This window comes from Archocentrus centrarchus, unplaced genomic scaffold (assembly GCF_007364275.1).
Source record: "Archocentrus centrarchus isolate MPI-CPG fArcCen1 unplaced genomic scaffold, fArcCen1 scaffold_26_ctg1, whole genome shotgun sequence".
Classification (NCBI taxonomy): Eukaryota; Metazoa; Chordata; class Actinopteri; order Cichliformes; family Cichlidae; genus Archocentrus; species Archocentrus centrarchus.
The window spans coordinates 6653081-6681007 of record NW_022060256.1 but is presented as its reverse complement, the minus strand read 5'-3'; the positions used below and the strand labels follow the sequence as shown (position 1 = coordinate 6681007).

The following is a 27927-nucleotide window of genomic DNA, read 5'->3' as shown; positions in this document are numbered from 1 at the left end:
CCTGTTGACTAGATGCTTGTTGGGTGGTCTTAGGCCCTGGTCTTTGTGCCTGTTGCTGTTCTGGTTGACTCCCCACTGTAGACTGTGGAGTAGCTGCATCTGTAATTTTGTTAAATAATCCACTGAGCATCCCTCCGGGACTATTGGAAGGTTGCTGGGGTGGGAGCTGGCTTTGCTGTTGTAGGTTTGGGCTATGGCCGAGTTGCTGACTAGGCCGGTTCCCAGGTTTGACACTCTGTGACTGGCTTTGTGAGGGCTGGGTTTGGTTAGCAGGAGCAGAGTCTTGGCCCCCAATTCCAAAAAGGCCAGAGAGGAAGCTACTTTGCTGAGGAGGGTGTTCTTGCTGAGAACCAGTTTCTGGGAGTTTTAGCAAACCTCCAAACAATCCACTAGTTTGAGATGCTGTTCCTGTTGGAGGTGGCTTTTGGAGTGTCTGATGAGTCTCTTGCTGCTGTTGGCTTTGTTTCTGATCTGAGGCTACAGGCTGTTTTAGCTGTGGGTCAGATGGAGCTGCTCCTGATAAAATCCCTGCTGACTGAGTAGAAGTTGTCATTCCTTGGCTCAAATTTTGATCAGATCCTTCCATTTTTGCTTTATGATCAGCCACTTCTGGTTGTAACTCTTGGCTAGCCAGATTTAATTGAGACCCAGTCACTGTGTCTGTGGCTTTTTTTAAGATCCCAGATAACAGTCCTCCAGATGGTGGCTGCGTGGAAGCAGGCTGTTCCTGCTTTGGAGTTGAAATTTGGCTAGACTGTCCTCCTAGTAATGTTGATGAGGGCTGATTTGTAGAAGCAGAAACATCAGAGGCAAATTTTAAAAATCCAGACAACAGTCCACCTGACTGTTGTGCAGCAGAATTCTGTTGTATTTGGGGAGAAGACTGGGAAGGCAATGAAAACAGGCCTGAGAGCAAGCTATTCTGATGAGGCTGACTGTCGTCTCCTTGGATTTTCTTTATAGAAGAATCTTCAGTTGATCCAAGTTTCAACAATCCAGAAAGAAATCCTTGAGTCTGTGAGGCCTCTGGTTGTGAGCCGCCTTGCTCCACAGACTTGGGAGAAACTTGCTCTTTAGACATGACAGTTGATTCAGACTGAACATGTGGCTTGAGCTGGGAATCTTTTTCAGATGATGCTTGTTCTTGAGACAATGGTTCTGTTTCGCAAACTGTGCCTTGTGTGGCATCAGAGACCATTTGTTCAGGTTGCAGCTCATTTTGGCCAGTAGATTTGGTTAATGTCACAGTGGGAGTCATTTGTTGCTTCACAGGTTCCTTAGCTGGTTCGCTTGGTGTTACTTTAAAAAGGTTTGAAAACCACCCAGTTTCTGTATTTCCTTTGGGTACACTTTCAAGAAGTGCAGCACGACTTGGAGAGGGAGTTCTCGTCGGGGCTGGGGTTGGACTCTTTGGTGCGGCACTGGTATCTTCACCAGAAGCAAACTTAAGAATCCCTGACAGCATGCCCCCCTCTGGCTTTGGTGGGGCTGTTGTTGTGGAAATATTTTCTGAGAAAAATGGAATTTTGAGTTTAGTGCCTAGAAATGAGTCCTCTGCAGGCTTGGTATCACTCTGTTGGGAACTTTCTGGGGTAGTTGTTGATATTAGTGAAGAAAGAGATTTTTTAAAAGGACTGAAAAATCCATCTGAACTGCTTTCAGGTTTTGTGTCAGGTACTGGGGAAGGTTTTCTCTGCTGAATATCGGGTAGCTCACCAGAGGACTCCGTCTCTGGAAGAAGCTCTACTGACCCACTTTCAGTTTCTTGGAAAAGCTCAATTGATCCACTTCCTGTATCTGGGAAAAGATCAACAGATCCACTTCCAGAGCCTGTTCTCATTTCACCTGATAACTGTCGCTCTGTTTGTGATCCCTCTCTACTAGGACTCATAGGTTTGTTTACAGGCCCTTGCTGGGTGTCACTGATTGGTGCGGATGCACTTCTCTCCTCTGATGGCTGAGGTGACGGTTCTCTAGATGGTGGTGCACTAGAAAACAGTCTCAAAGGACTAAGCCTTCCTAACATGGATTCAAATCCAGATGTAGCTTGGTTACCAGTGAAAGCACTTCCTTGTGAATCTGTACCATGTGTTGATGTCTGACTGGTATCGGCTTGCTGGTTGGATTCAGAAGAGTGAAATGGCAAAAGAGACTGAAGGGAAAACTTTTTTTCTGTTGTGGGCTCCTGAGAGGCAGGTGGAACTATGGCTACTGGTGGGGAAGTGCCACTGCTTTTGGGAATAAATGAAAGCAGCTTTGAAATGCCCGACTCAGGTTGGGGTGATGACTGAGAGGTAGGTGGTTCTGTTGCAGCAGCCCCAGAGGTTTCTGTGACTTCAGTATTAGCTTTGGGGATTAAAGCGAGCAATTTAGAAATACCAGAGTCTGCTTGTGGTGGTTGGGGAGGTGGGGTTGTGCCAGCAGCCTCTCCCTCAGGGGAAGGCTTTGATCCTGTTATTGTACTAAACAATGAGCTCATTGCATTCTTTACTCCAGCGATGCCCTGTTCAACAGCACTATCCTCCTTAACATCAGCTTTGACATCATTATTACTCTCCCTAGGCTGCACTACTTTAGCATCAGTTGGCAGTGCTGGGAGTTTTCTTCTAACTGGTTTAGGCATTGACTCATAGTTGCTGATCTCCTCTTCTTTTATAGCCAAGTATTCAGACACTGAGTGAACTAAACTCTTGAGTTCATCCATTGGATCTATATACTGATCACCTGGTTTCTCTACTGGCGACAACATAGAATCTTGGCCATGGTCTGTTCTCCCTTTACTTGAAAAGCCGTGCCCTCCTCCATAAGGTGACATATTCTTGCCAGGGTAGTAATAACTTTCATATTCATAGCAAGCATCTCCCTCTGTGAATGTCAGGTCATCTAATTCCTCCTCTGATCCAAAGGAATACTGCATCTCATCTGAACCAACTGAGTTATATTCACCCCTCCCTCTGATCCTTGCAGCCTCTTCCCGAGCAGCTTCTTCCTCACGAAAAGCTGCATAGTTCTCAAGTGTGTCTTCTAAAGCAGTTTTGGCCCACAATCTAGTCTTGAAAAGTAGACTCTCTCTGTCTGACAGCTGTCGGAGCTGTTTAGCAGAAGGTATTATATCAATTTCAGGAGGTGACGATTCATCCTCAAAGCTGCCCGCTTCCTTATAGACTAACCGCACTTCTCCACTGCCAAAGCCACGCCTCTGTCTGCGTGTCCTGCCATCCAGCTCCAGCATATCCTCTGGGGAAAGTGCATCACATTCTACTGTCTGATAGAACCTACTGACTTTGGAGTCAGAGGGACTGTCACTAATCCTATAGATGATGCTTTTGTCCTCATCCTCCCATATTTTCTGCTCAGCATCCAAGTAATCATCCAAGACACCTGTTTCAGGCACTTTATATTTACTCTCCCAGTCCTCAACACCCATACCTGAATCAACAGGAATTATTTTTACTCCACCTTTACTGTTTGGGTGCCTAAAAATAATGAAAGTACAAAGTGCCATGCAGGAAGCAGTGGAAGATGATGCAAAGAAAAAGAAAGAAAGAGAAATTAAGCATTAGACAAATGACTCAAACGCAAGAAATCATGCAAAGAAATAAAACTGTAGAATACTCATGTAGTAACATAGCAAATAAAAGACAAGAAGTACAGGTGGAAGGAAAAGTACTTTGTGTGATAGTATGCAACATTTCATGGCCCTCTTCTTTGTCACAAAGTTGTGCTTTGATATGTGTCATTTGTGAAAGTCGATTAGAGCTGTTTTCTGTTTTTATGTAACCAGTTGGCTAGAACAGCTTTCTTTTTCCCACAGCAACACACTCTTTAGAGTACATCACACCACCTATAAAAACATTTTCTGATTTCAATTTTTACTGATCTCCCCTTCAAGGTCATCTTATTGTGCACCTCTGGACTAAGTTCCAGCATAGCTGCCATTTATAGATCGCTCTGTGGAAGTCCTGTGATCACTATTTGCTCATACACAGAATTCAGATTTATTTGCAGAGAACAAACATCAACATCTGTGTTCAGCTTTCTGTGTCAAGGGTCCTTATAGGTGAGGAGAGCGGTCTACAACACAGACCCAAAATAGCAAAGTCAGGTCAGGAGGTTAGATGCACGATAAAGAGCATGCCTGGATTTGTGTGTGTGTGTGTGTGTGTGTGTGTGTGTGTGTGTCTGTCTGTCTGTATGCATCTGCACATTACAGTCCAAGAAGTCAGTACGTGATTTTTTTTTTTTTAAAGAAGCAGCTTTGCTAGAAGTCTTACAGTGCTGCCCAAGAAGATTAAACTGAAGGGGACATTATTAATTTAAATTAACTTTGGCTTTTTATTTTTTTTAAGGAGTGGTGATTAAGAATGTTAAATTAATTACACCTAATTTATTACAGTAACAAAGGTTTTGACTGAATACAATAATTATTTTTCATATATACAGTTAGAGCACAATTAGCTCAAACGTGGCCTTTTAAAAGTGCTTTTGAAACATTAAAGAATTATTAACTATTATTAATATTAAATAAACCACTAAAACCAAAGACACAAGTAAGAGCAGTGGATTCATGTTAAGGACATGTCATTTAGAATTATTATATATCATTTTACAGAGTGACCATGAAAATATTAACCCTGAGTGGCGCTGCAGTGATGTGAGAGCACAGTTACCTGGGTCCCCTCATTTCTCTATAGTCTAGCTCATAGCTTTGCACCGACTCCTTTGACAGGGCTTGATGATGAACCCTGCGCCCTATGGGGTACTGATGCACTGAAGAATTTGTTTGGGAAGTGTTGTGGAACCGTGGAGGTCTGTTTCCAGTTTCGCTGCGGTAGTCACTGTCCCGATCATCCACTGCACTATCATGGTCATCAAAAGCTGCGTGGAAGACAACACAAAAACAGTGAAGAATTGATCACTGATCAATCATTGATCATATTCACCCTCCCCTTGGCTTCTGTTATCACACTGCAGAATCAAATGCCTTTAATGGAACTTTACACAAACTGAACAAGCCCACTTCTACACAGCTGTTCTAAACCAGGCTGAGAATAAAGTCAAAAAGGTAAACACAACAAAACAAAAACATCTGTAGCATTACAGAAGCAGAATGCTGTGAGGATGTAAAGAAGACTCTCAAACAATAAAAATGTTTGAATGAATAGCTCCCTCTTCGGGAAGCAGGCATACATTACAAAGAGAAGAAACCTCAAGCTAAAAATGATAGAATAAAAAAATGCCTTTGTTAGAAAATATATCAAAGTGCCACATAACAAAACAACGTCAACAAATCAGCCACTCACATTTTAGATTTTGATCAAAAGGATTCAAGACTTTAAAATTTCACGTACAGTGAAGACAAAGAATAAATAAAGGCCAAACATGCAGTGGTACTGATTTTCAAAGTAGCCATCTGTACCATGCAGTGATAGACAACATAACAAGTCACGGAGGGGGAGGGAGGAACACCACTATACGTACTCTGTTGGTCACTCCATCCAAAATAACTCCAACTGCCTGATGGCATGGAGGCAAGTTTCCAAAAAAGAAAATTAAACTTTGTTACTGCAGAACGAAGCCAGTACATGTTGCTGATGATGAGTGTATGACATGGTGCTGAACACGTCCACAGACAGATGATGAGAAGATGTGATGAAGTCAAATGAAGTGATGTGACGGCCGAGTTAATTTCACAGACACAACGAAACAAAAGAGTTCGATCACATCAGTGTACGACATCAGTGTGCATTAGTAACAACAAAACTGATGTTGGACACGTTCAAAAATCAAGTAGATTTTATTTTTTTAGTAACTACAAATCCTATCATGAGGATTACAATCGTTTACCATTAGCTGGCAATGAAGTGGCTCTAAATGCAACAGCAACACCCAAAATCCAGCAGAATGAGTGAGAATTCTTTCCCAGCTTATTTTTGTCCAGATCAAATTCATCATCATCAGAGACTGAAAGTTTAATACTTACAGCACTGGGAAGGCACAGATGGCATTCTTCTTCTTTGGACCTCTTCGTGTAGTGGATACTGCAAAGAAGAGGAAAAAAAGTATTAGAGAAACAGAATACATTAAGCTATCAGAAAAAAAAGATTTCATTGGAATATGACGTCACTACAGTTCCCACAGTTTCCCATGTTTTGTCACTAGGTGGAAGCAGAGATCCAAAATCAGTGAGAATATGAAGTCAAACTGAATAAATCTGGTGAATGTTTGAGAAAGAACAGAGTTTATAGATAAAAACTTAACAGCACCGTCATGCAAAATTATTTGATATTTCTTTATAATATAAACTTACAGACCTATACAGATAATATGGACTTAAATAGGCATAAAACTTTAGACATGTCAGATGCATGGCTTCAGAGAAGGAAAGCTTTACACACTCTGTAATGCATGCTGGCCAAAGATGATGGCTGGTTAATATTTAACTCATTAACAGAAAAAGGGAATATTCAGTAAAGTTACCTCATCATGTATCTGCATGTTAATCCCCTTCAGTTTGCTGGTCCAGTACTGAGCTTCGTCTTCAGGGATATCTGGACAAACGTACAGGACACAAGAAAAATGGAGTGAGTTAAAATGGTGAATACAGTATATGGTGAGTACAAGAGAAGGTGGTGAAAAAGTGGAGGAAACACAGATGCATGGGATGGGGGGGGGGGGGGGGGGGGGGGGGGGGGGTAAGTAAAGGGTAATAAAGAGACAGTAAATAATAATGGGAGATGAAAAAGAGGGAAGAAGAAGACAGAATGAGACAAAGTGCACAAAGAAATGAAAGACCCCGGCCGCTTAGCTCCTCCCTCCCATCCTTCATGCTCCCCGTCCCATCCCATCTCATTCTGTCCACACAGGCTGATGTTATTCATTCATACGTTTGTTTTCAGGTTCCCCAAAGATGAGGGAGAAGAAGAAAAAAAATACTCAAAGAAAATGAGAAATGAAACTGCGGTGTTCCCCTATGAAAAAAAAAAAAATCATCAAATAATGTTTCAGTTTATGTAATGTGGCAACATTTTGTGCAAGCAGATTTCTGGCCATATACTTTTTATCTGCAAACAGAATAATCTATAATAACTAAAAAGTTTGAAAGTTTAAAACTGGAGACTCACAGTTTGTCAAGTGGATGTCATACAACAGGGTAACAGTTTATTTGCAGTACTGTATTAGTTAAATATGAATTTAATAATTTGCATATGAGTAAAAATACCCCAAAGTTTTGTGGGTATATTTTAACCGTATTATGGCAGTTTTTCAATAGCTTTTGATATTTTTTTATTTTCATTGCACTTTTAGTAAGACAGTAATATTCAGTGTATACTGTATGTAAAAAACTTTAAAATGATCTAATAATGCTTTCACTGGCCTTTAGTATGGAGAGACATTTAAAGAAGCAGGCAGACACCCTCCTCTGGTCCCCAAGACACCAGAAGTCAGCGATCCATGTTCATTTTCATCCAAATAATTTGAAATGTTAGTAAGACTGGGGAACTGCCATGTAGATTTTAATATACTAGATGGCCACAAAAACACACTTTTGACCTGTGGTCTACTTATTTGAAAGTTATTCATCAAATAATCGATTAATAAACTTGAAATCCATGAACAAACCACAGACATTACCGTTAAAGTGTGTGATGCACTTAATGTGTGACGATATTATTCTTTTCATAATGCTTTAAAGTTAAGTCTGTCAAACCAAACAGCTGCATCATTACATAAAAACCTGGAATGCATCAGCAGCTCTTTGATCACGGTTCTTCGCTGTGGTATAAGCAGGTCAGGGGTTCCCTTTGTAAGAAGTTTGGACCATTTTGCAGAACAGTTCAGACCAAGTATGTTACAAGTATGTTGAATTATCTGTGATCGGGCGCCAGGGTGGCTCAGGGCCTGAGCAGGTGACCACGTATGGCCGCGAGCGGTGCAGACGGTGCAGGTTCGAGTCCTGACTTGTCGCCATTTACCGTGTGTCTTTCCTGCCTCTCTCCACTGCAAACTATCAAATAAAGCCGTGAAAAGGCCAAAAAAAAAATTAGCTGTGATCAAACTCTGCTGGCAATTTTATATGCGATGGATTTATAAAGTGGATTAGTGCATTACTTTGTCAACGAAGAAATGTTTTCATTTTCTGTTTATTTACTGTTTACATATTCGCTTACCAAAAGGTTGCAGGTTTGATTCCAGACAAAAAAAAAAGCCCTTCGGGGTTGCGTCAGGAAGGGCATCTGGCATAAAACTCTGCCTAATGAAGAACAATGTGGGGCTACCCGGTGTGGCAAACCCCCCATGAAAGGGAGCAGCTGAAAGTAGCTTTATCTGAATTTAATGAAGGTATTTATTAAGATTCTAATGGACGCCAGAGACAAGGGCATCTCAGGAAAGTGTCACAAAATTATAATTCATAGAAGGCATCTCAAAGATCAAGTATGAATGCAAACAGTCAGTGTAGCAGCTCAAACTCCTCTGTGTTGATAACTTTTGGTTAATTTTTTAGTTTTTGTATCTACATGTCTGCTTCACCTCACATCCCTGTATCTCGCCCTCTGGCTTCCCCTCAGCTCTCACTGTCTTGCCAAGCAGCTGTGCCTTACCGGGTCTAACGTTCAGGTATTTGTGAATGTGTTTCTTTTCTGGATGATTTGTTGTATGAAGCGATGACCAAAGAGACAAAACTCAGCACTGATTAGAACCTTTGCTGTCAACTGCACGTCACTTAACTTTTACCTTGAAAGGATTTATCAAAGTGTTCCCAAACATAGAACTCTTATCTCCATCTGCAGGTCGGGACATTTTAGTTTGAGCAGACCGCAGCATGGACCTCTGTTCACACTGTTCACACACAATGAATGTGGAAGACAGTGGCAGCTCAAGAAGAGACCCTTCAGACAGCTTCTTGAGATTAATAACTTCCAGAGGAAACAAATTGAGTGATTTTGCTATTTCAGTCAGAACAATAAAAGATGGTTATTTCCATTTGCAGTAATTTAAATTTAGAAATACGGTTCTGCTTAGAGCACACTTCCCATCCTTTAGTGTGCCTGCATAGAAGTGTGGAGCATAGAGCAGAGCAGGCCTCAGTGACAAACAGATATGATGTTCATTAGGTTACACACAGCACTGGGAGGAGGAGGGGGTGGGTTACAGTGTGGCTTGCAGATGCAGAACAAAGCTAAAAATGTCAAAAGGGTTCCCTATATGAAATTTACCAATTGGATAGTCAGACAGCATCAGCTGAGTAATCAGCTGATGTGGGCAGACACTGTCAGACCTGCAGCTGAGTTTCATTTTGCTATGTTGGATTTAAACAATTATACTCCAGAAATAATAACAACAAGAAAGCAGAAGGACCGCAAGATCCTCGAGCCAATGCTGCTTTTTGCCACAGACGATCCTGAACTGCACAAAAACCTAACAGGTCCCAGACATTCAGCTTGGTATTTCTTGCTTAATCATGCAGAAAATGAAAGGCAAGCAAACATTACCAAGCACAATTCTTCACCTCAACTCTTCCCTCAGAAGAGGAATAAAAATAGAGCATTGAGGAATATTTAGGAGTGAAATGTTACCATGAATAAATCTGCCATAAAAACTTTATGAACCTTAATGGTGCTTCCACAAGCGCTGATATATGAGGGATTCTACAGGAAGTGTAAGAGGATACAACAGAAAGCAGAAACAAAGCTGTGTTTGGGAAAACATTTAGATATTTAGCAAAAGGGTTGGAGTCTATTTTGATTATATACACTGATGTGTTACTGAGCTGGAGATTTGTTTTTATTTTTTAAAAATTCATCATCTTCAATATTTGACTGATCCAAGTTGGGACAGACAACCACACATTCACATCCACCCATATGGCCACTGACTCACCGATGAGCCTAGCACGCATATCTTATACACAAAAAGCAGCTCAAACGAGTTTCACTTTGCGACAAAATGTGTTCGTATGAATATACAAACCAAAGGGCAACTCAAAGCGAGTGTCCAGCAGCACTTGGTGTGGAGTTGGGTTGGTGGTACCGCAGATCTCGTCCTCCCTCATTAATACCTCAGAGTCCAAAGAAGTCCATTCTCCCGGTCCCTCCTGAAAGACAGAAAAGCAGATACACAAAGAAAAGTAGTCAGGAGGACTCAAACAAAGATGATTAAAAAAAAGTAACAAACATCTGCTTTGCAAGAAACCGCATCAACGGGATAACTGAGGGTGCAGGAGGGCTTATTAGGAATGTCATTCAGTGAACCCGAGCAAAGATGAAAAGAGGAGGCACAACACTGACTGCTCAGATGGTGAAAAAAAAGAAGAAAGAAAGAAGGAGGTGAGTCTACACTGAGAAGCCAAACACTGAGGCTGCATTATTAATGACCACACAGGAGCTGCTGCCTCACTTTAAAACTCCAGAAAAAGTAACGAGGTCTGCAGGCAAGACCAGCCTGCCGGCAGCCCGCTGAAACGAGCTGGCCGATGCTTCACCTGTGAGAGGGCTTCTTAGGAGTGAGCTAACGGGGTGACAGAAGGTGTGTTTTTGTGTTTATTTTGAGGGCTGTTGCTAACATAAGTAGCTGCAAATCACTGGCAAGTCACAAGGAGGTGACATGGATAATAGAGCTTCACAAAAACAGCAGTTTTTCACATTTTTATGCTCAAAACCAGTGCTGTCATCAGTTCAACTCAAATATAATCTGACACAAATAATACTGTAACAGTTGCCATAGTTGGTGTGTATTTGTAGTTTAACATGTTGAATGAAAAGTTATAAATATAGTACAATCACTTTAGAATTCAGAGCCCTTCAATTTTTGCACACTGTTGAGATTTAGATGTAATTTAATTTTTTCCACAATCTACAACCAATAATCAATTGTGATTATGTGCGGAAATTAATAATCAAAACACCAGAAATCTCAGCTTTACAGAAGTCATCAGACCCTTTGTTGTGGTCAGTTGCATCTTGTTGGGTTCAGTTACGGCTGACGCGTCCATCAGATTCACTGATTGATTAAACTGATCGGACAACGACCGGCTGGAAGCAACATTTCTAGTCGGTACCTGATCAGATATTTCACATTAGCTGTAAGTGATTCAAACGGTGCAGAACTATGGAGCTAAATTGGGGCCATAAAGTTTGTTCGAAAAAAAAAAAATTTTGAAACTGAAAAATTATTTCGAACCTGAAAAAAAATAATTTAAACAGGAACAAAAAAGTTTTGCAACTGAAAAAAAAATAGTTTGAAAATGATGCGTTAGAGACAATTCCAGTTCCCACGGTCCCTGAATGCAACAGCTGGGACTATGTTGTTCAGCCACTGTGCTGAGCTGTCAGTCATGATTCCACACCCCCGTCATCTGAGGCTCCGCCCCCATGCCAAAACAGGGCCAAAAGTTTGAACTTGAAAAAAAATCTGAAACTGCGGAAAAAAAAAATCTGAAAGTGCAAAAAAAAAAACACCTTGAATCTGAAAAGTAGTTTTGAAATTTTGTTTTTTTTTAGTCTCATATCTTTTTTTTCCAGTTGCAAAACATTTTTTTCCTGTTTAAATTTTTTTTTTGGGTTCAAAATAATTTTTCGGTTTTAAATTTTTTTTTTTTTTTTTTCGAACAAACTTTATGGCCCCAATTTAGCTCCATACAGAACTTCTTTGAATAAAACCTTCAGGCACGACCTGGAATAGAGCCGAGAAATTTAAGCATCAACTCATAGACCTGCTTTAGCGCCACGACTGTCAAATGTGCATAAAAACCATAATCAGGTTCCCATTTGTACGCTGAAACAGGCGGTGGTTGTTGCAATCATCCTTCACACTGGCCATTAAGGCTTTCCTTTACTAATGGGTTTTTAAAGTAAATGATGAGAGACAAAGTCCACAGTGGAAGAATACACAACAAAGTTTGACTGAAGCTACTATCAGGCCTGTGCAGTCCAACGTTATTAAATTAAGAAAACGTTTTCCTTTGTGCCAACTGATGGTTATAAACTAGTGCCGTTTTGTCAAAAACATGAGCACGGCTCATTTATGTTTAATGCCTAAACTTAACAAGTGAGTGGGAGTGAAAGAGAGCAAACTAAAGACAAAAGTCCCAAACCACGGTTTCCTGCCTGAAAAGCCTGATGCTTATATTTCTCCCTCCCTTCCAGCTTCCTAATGCACATTTTTCAGGTCTCTACAATGGGGACGTTTTCTCTCAGAGACCAATATTTCTGCAGGCAGGGTGTCAGGGGGCCGACGCCAAAGGACGCCCTGCACTTAATGCAGAGACGCTGCAGCTATCTGACAGGACAGCATTGTTTTAGCATGAACCATTTACTACTGATTAACTGAGGAAAAAAAAAGAAAGAATTTTATTTGACTGACTGATACTTAAACCTTACGCAATTTCAATCAAACTGAAAAAAAATTAAAATGTGTTTACAGTTCACATGAAAATGTGAAAACTGCACAAAGACAGACTTGCTGGTGAAGCCTGTGAGAGCACAAGAAAGCACCAAAAAGCTAACTTTAATGTTGTTGTATCTCACATGCAGCTTAAAAATGAACTACAGAAAAACGAGACTGTGCAGAACTCTGTGTCCAGTTCCAGAACGATGTGACGTTATTTTAAGCCCCTTGTGTCCACGTATGTGCGTGTGTGTGTGTGTGTGTGTGTGTGGACAAAGAGATTAAAGGGTGCGTTACCTCGTCAGACTGTCGAATGGAGCTGAGGGGTATCAGTGCTGTGCCGATCATTGTGTCCCAGATCAAACCTTTGTTCCACAGCTCCACCACCAGACCAGACTCCAGATGACTGATCTCACTGCAGAAACATACAAACACATCATCTGTATTACAGACAGTCAAAGTCAAAAGCACTGTAGCAATAGATTAATCATGGAGATTATGAACTAGAAAATATGTCTGTGGTTCTCAGACATTCGGGTATATACACAGGTGGTAAACTTGTGTTGGTAACCTCTGGTCACAAAGACAGCTGTGCTGCAGTTTCTAGAACATTTGCACTCAAGTTCTGATGTGAGAAGCATTTCTTTTAAAAACACAATAGAACCTCATTAATATATAGCTGTGGGGGGAAATCATGCACTTCATTTTTCTCTTTGTACTGTTGTGCACTGATGTGACTGTCAATCACTGCAGTGTAGAACCAAAGTAGGAGGTGTTGTCTCACTCTGAATTTGTTGAGCTGTCATATTAACTTCATGCAGTCTTTGGTGATGTCTCATTTGAGTGGATTATAAATCTGAATTCAGTGGAAATTAAAATGAGGCAGTGATGAATGTGGGGTTTTATTGTGAGGCTTGCGCTTGAAGAACCTGGAGTTCACAACTTGAGTTACGAAATATTACATAAACCAACAATTTCCCACAATTAGCTATAATCATTGTGATTTGTGACAGAAGGATATCGACAAAAGTGAAAGGGGAGATTTATAAGATGGTAGTGAGACGTGCTGCTGAGATGCATACTTTGGAGATGGTGGCACTAACAAAAAGACAGGAGGCAGAGATGGAGGTGGAGGTGGCAGAGCTGAAGATGTTAAGATTTTCACTGAGAGCGACCAGGATGGACAGGATTAGAAATGAGTCCATCAGAGGGACAGCTCAGGTTGAGCAGTTTGGAGACAAAGTTCGAGACAGGGCTCAGATGTTTTGGAGGGAGGAGGAGGGATGGTGGATATACTGGACAAAGGATGTTGAATATGGAGCTGCCAGGCAGGAGGAAAAGAGGAAGACCACAGAGAAGGTTCATGGAGGTGGTGAAGGAGGACATGCAGAGGGTTGGTGTGACAGAGGAGGATGCTGGGATAGGGTGAGATGGAGGAAGATGATCCGCTGCGGTGACTCTGAAAGTGAGCAGCCAAAAGAAGAAGAAGCTGCAACAACCATCCCAACACTCTTCATCAGCAGATTCAAGTTCAGTTACATCAAACCACTATCCACTATAGTCAGAAGAGACAGCAGCAGCAGCAGCAAGACCCCAAAACAAAACAGAGCATGAATCAGTGACAGCAGACAGTGATGGAGTCAAACAGCTGTAGTGGAAGCAGGCTGGAAAGCAACTTGCAGATATGCAGCAGCTAAAATATTGCATACCATATGAGATTTGCAAAGAAAGGTATGGGCTAATCCATCAGCTGATTGTGGGCTGGCACTGAGATCAGCTGACCTGCTAGGCTGCATGATTTAATGCCACACTTGGTGTTTACTTGTTACTTGTCTAATAATGAGCTAAATAATTAGTGATCATGACACTGCAGATGTTTGGTTCAAAGTTTAGCACAGTTATTCCACACACACTGCAGTGTCTAACCATAGTACAATGCAGTACCTCTCCTCCTAGCAGGTCTATAAGTGGGCCAGTATTATCTTAAAGAAGTGAGGCTGAAGGGTGACAGCAGTCTTTTTCTGACAGATCTTTTTAAAGAGAAGACGGCAGCTAAACCGTCTCCTCGCCTCATCTGCGTATTCATATTCACAGTCCCATTCATATTCATCTCGCCTCAGTTTGGCTGTCAGTCATCTAAGATGACACTTCACAGCTGGGATGATGGAGAGGAGGGTGGGTGGGAGATGCTATGTGAAAGGTTTGCGCTTGTGTACGTGTGTGTGCGCGCTTGCATGTAGCTCCTTGCTGCACACCAAAATTATGATGTTCCTAAATGTTAGCATGATTAACATTAACCATCTGCACTCATTTGTTTGCTTGTTTACATGTATGCGAGAACGCTGAGTGTTTGGAAGCTTTTGCAACTATGTAAAACAGATCATGTCACATCATTAATGACTGACTGACTGCAGGTATGGTTGGGAAATTCTGGCTTTTATCAGTGAATTTTAAACAGCAGTAATCAAATCAGGGGGTATTATGCAGTGCATATGTGCTGACACGCCAACACGTGCAGTCACCTGCACCCAAAATTCAAACACATTCTGCACATATGAGAAATATGCTTTCAAACCATGGATACATTATAGTAAATGGACTGGTTCATATAGGGTGCTGTTCTACTCTACCTGAGAACTCAAAGCGCTTTATATAACATGCCTCAGTCATCCATTCATACAAGCACTTTTTTCCATGCGAAGTGCGTTTATCTAACAGTCACACTCTGATTAATCATCGGAGAGCCCAAGCATACTTTAGCATGCAGACTGGAGCATGGAGTAGCCAGGGATCGAACCGCCAACCTTCTGATTTAGATTTACTACTGAATGCAGTAAATCCATCTCTTTCCCATCAAGTTAATGAATAAGTTAGTTCATTTGATAATAGATATTACAGGCTTTTACAGTTTATTCACTTTAACTGTTGAATATTATTGAAGTCAGATAAGTGGCAGAAGACGGATGGATGGATATAAAATGATCACTTGGTTGTGGTCCTTTAGGTAACTACTCATCACATTTAATTAAAATCAAGGGTTGTACATGGCAGGGATAAAAAGTAAGGATCCAATCATAATAACATCTATGAATAGTGAGCAGATGAATTGCACATCTGATTCTTCTTTCAACTTGACGAGTATCCCTTCTTTTAGCCAAAAGTACAAAAACACCAGTTGGACATTTTCTGGGTTTTTCAGCTGTGCTGTCAAAGTACTTTGTTCTCTGCAGATTGCACAATTCTGGAAGGTCTGAAAGGGCCAATGTGAACTCGACTAATGGCAAGAAGTATATTGCATAACATGAGAGTCAGATCAGGATCAACGGGCTTAAAGAAAAAAACAAAAAAAACAAAAAACCACAAACAAAAGTGACTTATGATCTACTCATTTTAATCTGAGGGATTTATTTGAAACCATAAAACCCAAATTTTAGAAATGACTGACGTTGCCCTTCTGCGGAGCCTGTCTCCAAACTATCTGACTCATAGACCAGATGTGTGTTTGTGTGTGTCCTGTAGGTTTACATCCGGCTCTGGCACATGCCCTCCATCAAAGCCCATCCATTATTGAGGGAATGGTTTGTTGTAAAAGGGAATGAAATGATGTATTTTTAACACTCAGATGGCAGTGTGTACATGTGCAGTGATGTGTTTGAGTGTAGTTTCTGAGAGAGGAGAAAGAAATTGAAAAAAGAAAGCCCAGAGAGGATGTGTAAGCATGTTTGCACTGAGCATAATGCTTGATGGAAATGATGTTCTGTGAGGGAGGGAACGGAGCGCTCCGGAGGACAGCAGATAAAATCAGAGCTGAAATAGTTTGTTTTTTTCCCTGTGAGAAAAGATTTACACAAGCTCCAGAATCAGAGCTTCAATCCTCTCGTTTCTACTCAAAATTACAACATGTTTCATTAATAGTTTCCCTTTTTTTAAAACATTACCTGCAAATCAAATGATCTTTTTTAAATGTGCTCTAAGAAATTGATTAATCATCCAAGTACTGCTTTCTTTAAAGTCAGACGCGGGTGCAAAATACCCATTCTAATAAACAACTACTGAGAAAAATGTTGGCAGGGCACATAAGAGCAAAGGAAAAGGTTAGGATCAGAGAGACGTTAATCACTCCTGATATTATAACTTGATAAAGTCAGTGGCCAAAGATTAACACAGGTTGATGTGGACCGAAGGAAAAAGGTCACCGTTTTTTGATAGTTAAACACAACTTAATTGACAGAAAACTTGAAGGAAAGGCCACACAGTCTGACCCACACGGACAACGAATCGAAACAAATCTGTTTCATGTGGAACTTTTGTGTGTCTTATGCTGAGGGTGTTCCTTATGAAGTGCCCCCTCGAATCAAACTGAAGATGTGAAAGCTCCCATTTTCATACAACACATATCCCTCCAAACCACTGTAACTGCAAAAGTAAAACTGTACTGCAGTCACCATCTCCAAAGTACGCATCTCAGCAGCACGTCTCACTACCATCTTATAAATCTCCCCTTTCACCTTTGTCAACTTTTGTCGCTCTCGCTCTTTCTCTCTCTAATGCTGCCTGCTCATTTTTAGTGTCATCTCCAAGAATATTTGTATTTCCTAAACCTCGCGTTTTCAAACTTCACTGCAGCTCACAGCACTGTTCCTGTTGGAGCAACATGCAGATGATTTTGCTTCATCTACAGCAGAGCTAAATAAGTAAATAATTAAGAGTCTTCCTGAAGGGGATAAATGGCTGAAATTATCCATCCATCCACTTCCGCTTATCCTGTTCAGGAGCTGGACATCCCAGCTGACATAGGGCGAGAGGCAGGGTACACCCTGTACAGGTCGCCAGCCTGTCGCAGGGCCAACACAGAGACAAACAACCATCCACACTCACATTCATGCTCTCATTCACACCTCTGGGCATTTTAGAGTTTCCAATTAACCTAACCCCAGTAAGTGCATGTCTTTGGACTGTGGGAGGAAACTGGAGTACCCGGAGGAAACCCATGCAGACACAGGGAGAGCAAACTCAAGAGGCCCAGGCCAAGGTGGAACCGAACCCAGGCCTTCCAGATGGTATTCTAACTGTGAAAACCTTTGCTGCCTTGGCTGAAATTAAACTTTGCTAAATTGTTGCAGCAGTAAAGTCCATAAGATTTACATGCAATCTGTGATGTGTAAAATTGGTTGCTCTTGAATTTTCAACAGCAGCTTTTTTATGGGAGCCTGTAGAGAGGGAGGCTTTTTTATTTATTTATTTTTTTTGGACCGGTGCTGATCCGGGTTTAGGTCCTGTGTGCGGACAGAGGAGCTTTAACATTTTCATGCTGTACTTTTGAAGCCGTCATCTGTGACAGCCGATTTTCTCCCTACAGGAATATCCTGCAGGTCAAACTAGGCTGAGCAAACCTAATCCTAGTGCTGAGTGACTCTGAAAGACTCACTATAAAACACACATTAGCAAAGCAACACAAAGGCTACAAATAAACTCTTAAACTTAACATTCAAAACTGATTTCTAAACACATTTTCTTGTCTCTTAAATATACTTAAAACAAACTTAAAAAAAATAACTGACAAATTTGATCTAGTCCAAATGATCAAAGGGCCCACAAGAATCACCACATCAAGCAGCACCCAGATTGATTTAGCATTTACCAACCAACCTGACAGAATCATTAAGTCTTATAATATGCTAGCTGGTCTTTCTGACCACAATTTAATCCTTGTGGCCAGAAAGCTCTCAAAAAAAGAGGTTTGGTCATCCTGTCAGAGAGCGTGAGTATGTTGGAATTCCAAAAAACCAACAGGAAGGATTTAAAAGTGCTGTCCAGCAGATTGACTGGGATCACATATTGCTGGGAACAAATTGTGAAATGGACTGTGAATCTTTTATAGCTGCAATTGAGAGAACAATAAAAGATTTTAGCTGTAAAGTTAAACACAAACATAAGAAAAACATACTTCCCTGGATGAGCTCTGACATACTCAAACTAATGAAAGAGAGGGATCTTGCGTTAAAAAATGCAATTAAAACTAAGTCAGTTAGTGCTAAAAATCTGTTCACAACACTGAGGAATAAAACTGTTAAAGCCATACGCAAGGCTAAAGCAGATTTTTTCTTGACTATAATAGAAAATGCAAAAGGAGATTCTAAAACAATATGGAACCAACTGAAAAAACTTTTAGGACAGGACATAAAAAGGAAACAACTTGTAGAAATTAAGATAAATGGACAAATTACAAATAACACAAAGTTGCAGATGCCTTTAATAATTTTTTTATTGAATCTATATCCACTATTGCCCAAAGCTTCCCACCTAACAATCTGAATGTTTGTCCGATAAATAAGTCAGAGCCGATTTTCAATCTAGGCATAGTCACAGAAGTCTTACAGACAATAAAAACATTGAAAGCTTCCAGAACTAGAGACATATTTGGCATTGATATGTGCATGCTGAAAGAATTCAGTTCCACATTATTAACACCAGTGACCAAAATTGTCAAGCTCTCCATTATTGAGGCGGTATTTCCAAGTGTGTGGAAATCAGCTGCTGTTGTCCCAGTATTCAAAAACAGAGATCCATTGTCAGTGGAAAATTACAGACCAATCAGTATCTTACCTACAGTGTCAAAAGTTGCAGAGAAACTTATTTCCCAACAAATAATAACACATCTGAATACCACTACATTTTCCCTTCATTCAGTGCAATTTGGTTTCAGAACTCGACACTCCACGGAAACTGCTAATTGTTTTTTCATAGGAAATATCAAACATTTGTTGGATAAAGGTGGTGTGGTTGGAGTTGTGTTTCTTGATCTAAAAAAAGCCTTTGACACAGTAAACCATAAAATATTGTTAACCAAGCTAAGAAAATTTAACTTCTCAGTAGATGCAATAAAATGGATAGAATCATATCTTTCGAATCGCTCACAGTCAGTCAGGATCAGTGATTACCACTCACCGCTCCTCGCTCTGTCCACAGGAGTACCTCAAGGTTCTATTTTGGGGCCTCTGTTATTTTCACTTTATATAAATGACCTTCAGTTTGTCCAGATGTTTATATTCAGATGTATGCAGATGATACCGTCATTTACACGCATGGTAAAAACACAACACAAGTAGCTGAAAAACTTTCACAGTCTATGGCCCATGTCTCTGAATGGCTAAACCAATCTTGCTTACAACTTAATGTAAACAAAACTGTTTCAGTGTTCTTTTCTAAATCAAACATTGCAAATAATAAAGCAGATATTTATGTGAAAAAATAAAAGTTGTGTCAGAACTCAAATACCTAGGCATCTTAATAGACTCTAGACCAACTTTTAAATCACAGATGAAAATGGTCTGTAAGCGAATGAAATTTAATATAGCAAATTTCCGTTACATAAGGTCACACCCATCACTTCAGGCAGCTAAAATGTTCATGGACAGTATGGTTCTGTCTCATATCACCTACTGTCTTACAACCTGGTCACAGGCAAACAAAACAGCACTTAAACCTTTAGAGTCACTTTACAAACAGACAATCAAAATTTTGGATAGAAAACCATCACGATATCATCATTGGGTCATTCTACAAAAGCATAAGTTTTTAAGTTGGGAAAATGTCAGCAAGTATTCAAATGTCTGTCTGATATTTAAAATCATCCATGGTCTGACATCTCCTCCACTCAGTCAGTTTGTTAACATCAGAAATGCCACCCACAGAGTAACACGAGGGGCGGCCCGAGGAGACGGTGTTGTTCCTCTCAGGAAAAGTGCCTTTTCAGTTACAGCAGCACAGGAGTGGAACTGTGTCCCTCAAAACATTAGAGCAATGACCACATACACTCTGTTCAAAAAGCATCTAAAAAAATGGTTCATAACACATCAGATATGTCAGCATTAATAGGAATATGGACAGTGTCTCCCCTCAATCCAACCTTGTTGCCACTTGTGTCTCTATGTTAATATGTAGTATAATTTTTTATCCTAATGTCTGTATTATAGTTAACTTGGATTCTGTTTTTTTTCAACAGGATTTGAAGAATTATAATCTGTTGTATTGCTCTTTTATATTCGTTCATTGTAATCCTCTTATTGTTGTTTTTTTAGGTAGACAATTTTAAGATGTGTCCAGGGACAACGGATGAAAAATAGCCTTTTGGCTAATTCTGGTGCATTTACAGTAATGTTAATTAATGTACACTGTCCCTGTCAAATAAACTATTAAAAATAAAAAATAAAAAACTCCTGAGGGACGCAACAAAGAAATTCAACATTTTTCTGTTCTGTCTGGCAGAAGTTACTATTAACATTCATAATCTACAGAGAATAAATACATAGAGTTAGATGCAATGGATGGAAGGTCAACAGGTCACCAAAATCATTAACCTTTAATCGTGGCCATTTACAACTGAGCCAAATCTCAAAGCAGTCCTACCCCTACTCAGTGCTACACTGTTTCCTGCTCTCCATTACAGCGCAGGAGGGACCGACCCACGGAGAAATGTGAGCATTTGGTACAGTCAGCGTATGGAGTGAACGTTTGACAGCAAGTGGAGTTTGTGAATGAAACTACTGCACAGTAAGCAGACGAAGGTGGATTGGAAATGACTAAAAATTCACATATATGTAGGCTGTCCACTCTGAGAAAAAAAGGCTTCTTACTGGTTTCAGCAGATGTCGGCACATGACCATATTCCTGTCCACTCATCCTCCATTTGTCCTCAAATTGATTTTAAGATTCTGCTGATCACTGAGGCCCGTCAGGGCCAGACTATCCAGCAGAAATGTTATGAGACAGTTTGCAGCTTTAGCCTGTGAGGTGGTTAATCCAGAGTTGAGTCAAACCTCCACAGGCGGCTGTGCTTTGGCCATGAGGACACGTCAGCTTTGACACGAGTCGTAGAATCAGTGACCTTTAAACCACCGCTGAAAACTAAATTTTCCATTTAGTGCATAATAAATTTAAACTGATGTCCTATATTTTGCATTTTTGAGTCACTTTCTTTTGTTGCTGCTATTATTTTAACTGTCCTTTAATCTGCCTGGTTGGATTTGACCTTTCTGTTGGTCTTCCTGGTTACCTGCTGAGGATCCAACATTTACTAGTTTGTTAAAGCGCTTTGTAAACTAATTTTTTAATGGTGAAATTTAAATTATTATATTAGAGCCCAGCTTAGAAATTCACATTTTTATTGTAACTTTTCAGTTTTTTCCAGTGTGGGGGAAATCTGCTGCAATCTAAATGATAAAAATCACATTTTCTTCCTCAGACAAAGAGCATTTTCATTATAAAGAGGACTTTTTTTCAACTTCAAGGCTGTTGCAGGGAAAGTTTGCCTGCTGCCAGTGATAGTTAGCAGTTATCTGGCAGGACATCTGAGTACGTGTGCTTGTAAGAGTCTTGTCTAGTTGTTACATTTGTATAATGAACTGGATTCTTGCAGTTTAATTTTAGTGCTGGATTCTGAGATAAGTGCTTGCCAGATGTGCGTGTGCGACCACACCATCATAGCGTATCTTTACCTTTGAAGTTATCCAGAGTGTGAAAAGCACTGGGCTGTCCAGAGGTACAGCACCTCTGGAAAACATGTTTGTGAAGCTCATTTAGGCTATTCCTGCTACTCAGATTCAGCCGGACCTCACGGGTGTCAACAGGCTTCACTCAATACGGTATTATGGTATTACCCTCCACACAAAATACGTACAAAGTTACTCTTCAAATCTTAAAAGTAAAGCCAACACAGATGTCCCTCGAACCTGCATTCTTTCTAATGGCCAGCTGGGGGTAACGCCCCGACTCCAGAAAGAAGTCAAATTTCAAGGAAGTCTATAAGAAAACAGCCCCACTGCTCCCTGAGTTTATGGTCTCAATCACATATTTCAGTTCATATTTAACACAGAATGATGTTCATTTTGGAAGTTATGGCTCCACTGAGAGTAAAAGAGACAATAATGAAGGGCACGATTTGGGGTTTCCTGGAGTTTCCCGGTTTCTCTGTCACATCTACACTAAGTGCTGATTTAAGGTCAGTGGCCAAAATGCTCAACTGGAGGCTTTGAAACCTTAATTTAAGGGGAAAAAAAAAAAAGGTGAAGTCAAAGTGGCTACATTCATAACTGTAGTGCAACCTTGATGCAACTTAAAGATTAGTGCTTGACATCCAAAATATCTGCAACAACTGAAAAGTAACAACTGTTTATTTTCATCAAAGTCTCATGACTTCAAGTTACTTTAGAAAGTTAGTAGCAAAAGACATTTTTGCATCCATGAATAACTATGAGATTAATCAAACAAACAATCCAAATGGACTTCATGTGGACATTTGAAAGCAGTCTGCATCGGCTTTCACAATTCAGGGTTTCAGAAGGGCGCAAAGTGAGAGAGAAAAAGCAAACGCAATCAGCAGGTGAGAGACTGAGTCTGAAAGGAGCACTAAGTGCAGCTGGGAATGCGGTTACTGTTCTCTGGTTTTTATTTTGGGCAGGCGTGCACAGTTTGGCATGATGGTTTGAGTGCAGGCTAGTATCAGTTCAGACTCATCTCTGTACCACATTTCATTTTCTATCCAGCTCTCATTCTTTCTTTGATCTGAGTGTCATCCAAGCCAAAACACCAGCACGCCACAGTGAAGCTGGTAATCCCACGACTATGAAAGCTTCTCCTGATCGACACAGATCCTCAGTGTGACATCAGCATGGCAACTGTTATCTACACTAACACACGTGTAGTAAATGTGAGCACACAAAAGTTATGTAAGCTTACACAGCTGCCATCCCTCTTTATAGCTGAATGCACTGAAACTTCTGTCTATAATCATCCGTTTTAAGGAGAAGAAACAAAAGCCACAGATGTGACTGGTACACATTAGACCCAGAGAGGTCCAAGAGTCAGACTGCACATCTGTCAGGGTCTCAGCACAGTCACCATCCAGCTGTGAGGAGGGGACTTCTTCCCTGTTCCTGAGCAACGCAACCATATTTAGACTGAGTCTTATTTATAATGCGCTTGATATTTACGATGCATCACACTGGAAAATGTCAGTTCAGTACAAAAATATAGCTGTGAGGAGCTGAAAACTCATAAGAGTATATATGTTGAGACAGACGTTTGTCTCACTGCTCTCACTGAAACTTTTCCTTATAGTGAATCAGATTGAATTCCTTCTTGAAGCCTCCAACATTGCTCAAAGGCAGCACACTGCTTCTGCGCCCCAACTGAGCCTAACTGTTGCTAATGAGACGCAGGCGTTAATTAGCCATTTAGCTACTGCAGGGGGCTGTGTGGTTCCTTTTTTCAACAATTATGGCCATAATAATTAGTATTTTACCAGAGTTTTACTCTTGATGAGGATGAGACAAAAAAACCCTTCATACCGACTCTGGACCACTAATTTTGCAGAGAGAAAGGTGAGAGAAGTGAGAGCAACAGTCTGAGTAGATCTGAAAGAGCTCAGAGTCACAGGTGAAGAGTGAGGCGAGGAGACGGTGTTATGTAATAATGTCGATCCACAGTCAATCTTTCCGCTCCAATCTCTAATCAGGTCTCGGGGGATCAGTCTTCAGGAAAGATCAGAATCCCTCGTACGGCACACAATGCATAACTGACATGTGTGTCTGTGTGTGTCTGACAAAGACAGACAGAGGGAGGAAGAGAGATTAATATGTAATACAGGTGTGCGTTTTACAAACTACATTCAAAAGCTAAACTGCTGCGAAAAGAAAAATACAACAAACTGTTGTAGCAGTAAATCATTAAATGAAGGCATTTATAAAGCATGTTTATCTATCACTTAAAACTCTGCCCCTCATTCACTCTCACACACACACACACACACACACACACACACACACACACACACACACACACACACACACACACACACACACACACACTTCACTGTTTTGCCTGAGAGACGTGCTCAGAGTGTGACGTCTCCACTACGATTTGATGATTACGTGACGATTCCCTCCACAGGATGACTTGTAACCATTTTTTAATATTACAGTTCACGACCAAAAAGCTGCAAAACTAAGGCCTTTCCTTCAGCATCAGCTCTGCCTTGTAATTAGTGGTGATTAGCAAATGTAAGCGATCAGAATATGTATTTATTATATATGTAATTGTTCTCCCAAATAAATGCAGCAGTGTACAACAGTTACTGGCAAAATAGAACAAAAAAGGTAAAATAGTCCCCATTAGTGCGTGTCCTCGTTAACATAGAGGTTTGTGAAATGTGAGCATATGCAGAGTTTAACATTAATAACTGGCAGTTACATGACAACACATCTCAGGCACTGTGGAGGAGCAAAAAAGAAAAGAAAGTGGCACACAGGGTAACATGATGTACAACTTTGTCTACAAATGGGTTCGTCAAAGCCGTCATCCCTGTAAACATCTTCCTCTATGATGATTCCTCGTGGGTGTGGATGCAAGGAGTACTAATACTTCAGGAAGCAAAAAAAGTAGAGTGGGATTTCTAAACCAGCTACATCTGTACACCCCCCACCCCCACCTTGTTCACATGGACTCAGACTGGGCTTGACAATTCATTAGATTTATCACTGACTCATCCACTTATCTGAGCTGGGCATGTAATTTCACTTTCTATCCATCCTACCTGCTCCAACCACAAATTCCCATTTAGCAGCCTGTGCCCGACCGGAGTCCCACAGGCGTCTGCCGTTCTCTTTCAATTTCAGCGAGGCCTATTAAAGCCAGCTAACAAGTCGGCCTGCATTGGATACCTGGCCTGCATTCATCTAAGGGCTGACACACACTCCTGAAGCTCCGATTTCTCCCTGCGTGTGTCTTAATACATCCCAGGAGTTTAGTGCCATACAGGATCCTGCTGCCACTGGAAGTGACAACACTGCGCCAGAAATGTTAAAGGAGGAAACGGTGACGCAAAGCTAGAGTCAGAGCTAAAGCTCAAGTCATTCTACACAAACCTGGTGTGATGCATTACAATCAAATGTGCAAAAACAAGAGCTGTAGATCATTTCAAACTCACTGAGAAATCCAGCTAACACATAATTTTAATGTTGTATCACAAGAGCATTATATGCACTCTAGTGTAAATCTTATGAATTAAACTAAAACTAAATATGCCACCATGAATGTAAAATTTGGTTGGACAGTCATGTCCTAACTGAGGTTAAAAGTGAAAGGTGAAGTCGTCCTCCAGAGACCGTCGAGATCTTTGAGATCTAAAATATGGTTAAATCGCAGTCAAGTTTAAAATCAGGTTAAATTTGATTGACAGTGAAAGTCCACATCAGGCACAGCTGTTTCAAAAATACAACATTTGGCTGATGATCGTTATCAGCCAGCAAGAAGGTTGTGGGTTTGAATCTGCTGGTCATTTGAAGGGATGTCCAGGAGGACATCTGTGAAGAGACACACGTTTACAGCGTTCCACCCTTCACGTACTGACCAAATCCTAATGTTGTTCTCAGCTTTAGAGAGCCATCTTTTCAGAGTGAGTTTTAGCCGGATGGAAAATTCTTCAGCGCCACATAATTCAATTTTAATTTCAAAAATATACCACAGACCACCGCAGAGCTTTGCAATATTTAAACTGTGGAGGAACATGTAATCTTTCAGTGGATGAAAAATGGATGCAAGTTTCTCTATAAAGATGTATGACGTCATTTTACATTTAAGCTATTGTTGGTCTTCTACTGCAGCAGCAGGAAAAATACCACAACTGATTCAAATGTCAGTGACTAAATGATAAAACATATAAAATATACATTAAGAAGTGAGATTTAAAGTAAAGCAGCAGCAGAGTGGGATGTACTCACAACATGAAGTCTTGCTCCCAGCACGGCTGGTCCCCTCGGACCGTGATGGTTGTGCTCTTCACATTCTGAACCTTTAAAGTCACATAGGCGTTGAATTTGTCTGGAACAGTGAACAAAACATGTGATTTGACATTTTTGTGAAGTAGCTGTTTGGTTTTAAAACCACTGTAGGCATGATCTAAAGAAGCCATGAGATTAGTATGTTATATAACAGTTAATATTTCAGTGTGCTGCAGCAAATCTCTGCAGCGCAAATATTTATTTAACAGGGTTTTTTTTTTCCTCTTTTGCACCATCCTGACATGAAGTGATCCATGTAAGTTACTGACTTTACAGCAGACGGCCTTCGCTTTCTTTAGAACAATATGATTAACAGGCTTTATTTTTAGAGCAGAGCGGTTCAGGAGACAGATGAAGGCGAAGCGAGAGAGGCTGAAGACAGACAGATGCAGCGGTGCATCTTGCAGATGGAGTAGGAAAAAAAAAATGAAAGGACCTGGATAAGAAACAAAGACGGAGGCCTGCTGAAGAACACACTTCCAGTTAGATGGAGGAGTTAGTGTGTAATACTAAATTCTGCACTTCTATAGAAAAGATAAAGACATTATCTGTACCAGGACCACCGTAAGATGAAGAGCTAATGCTAGTTTCAAACTGTTGCAGTACTGTTTCCTGGAAATCACCAGCGTGTAAAAACCATTTGGTGCAGCATTTTTTGCTGTCAGACGTAAGTTCAACTCTGCACAGAGGTATCCGGGTAACTCTGGGGTTAAACCTAGGCTTTAATATTACATCACCTTGGCAACTTATACTGCAGATATAATCTGCTCTGGAGCAGGTTATGATATAAGAGCTCATCAGGTATGAAATCACCACCTACTGACCAATCAGCTCTCTAGGAAACAGTGCCACCATTCACTGAAGAGTCCTCAGACCTCAGACAGCAGGAGGGTCTAAAGTTTTTTCCTAGCATCTAAAAATCTTTGCTTTGCCCTAATCACCATCAGCAGTAAATATAAATTCTTAGACAAAAGTTTATTACTTGATTTTTTTCCATTTGGCTGCAAAATGGATCTTATCCTAAACTTAACCAAGTAGTTTTGTTGCTTTAACTTCACCAAACAGGAAGAGACCGTTAAAGGAAAGTGTGACAATCAAACAAAACACAAAGTTAAAAAACGAGTCGAGCCCAAGTCTCCTCAAAGAAAATATTACAATTGTTAAGGACCCACAAAGCAAACCAAACTGCACACTGTATGATAAAACAGGATTACTGTTGTTATTATTAGCATCCAGGACTGCAGTTACTTGCTAACATTTGCGCTGCACATTTCCACAAACTTTGAAATCTCCAATATTTGATCAGACAGGAAAAACTGGGACAACGAGAAATGAACAAGTGAAAATTGATTTTAAAAAACAAATAAAAACAGTGTTCGTTTTTTAATAATACTTATGTGCAAGAATCATCTGAACAGGAGACATGTTGTAGCATGAAAAAGCCACTTTAGACTGTAAACCAGGCTGACATTATATTTTTAAATCAAGCAAAGAGAACTGTACTTGAGTTCCTGTTTTAAACCTGGTGCAAGTCAAGCACTGATGCGGGTGTAATAACTGATGTGACATTCAGTGACACCAAGGTTACACTTGGTTATTCTAAAGAGCTGAACAGCTGCAAAGATAAACACACTCTGAGAGTTCCTCCCTGGTGTGAGAGAGCGGGACATCATCATTTTAAAACATGATCAGTTAAAGTACT

The 27927-nt window shown here is 40.5% G+C and overlaps 1 protein-coding gene across 1 annotated transcript in view; it reads right to left on the bottom strand.

The window, feature by feature from the left end:
* Positions 1–27927, bottom strand: part of unc13ba (unc-13 homolog Ba (C. elegans)) — a 187428-nt gene that overhangs the window by 141496 nt on the left and 18005 nt on the right. Inside the window, exons 3-9 of the mRNA XM_030723400.1 lie at positions 26166–26265; positions 12685–12802; positions 9973–10096; positions 6481–6551; positions 5984–6041; positions 5482–5517; positions 4671–4878 (exon numbers count right to left, since the gene is read on the bottom strand). Of these exons, the coding sequence (XP_030579260.1) occupies positions 4671–4878; positions 5482–5517; positions 5984–6041; positions 6481–6551; positions 9973–10096; positions 12685–12802; positions 26166–26265 (715 nt within the window). The remainder of the gene's footprint in view (positions 1–4670; positions 4879–5481; positions 5518–5983; positions 6042–6480; positions 6552–9972; positions 10097–12684; positions 12803–26165; positions 26266–27927) is intronic.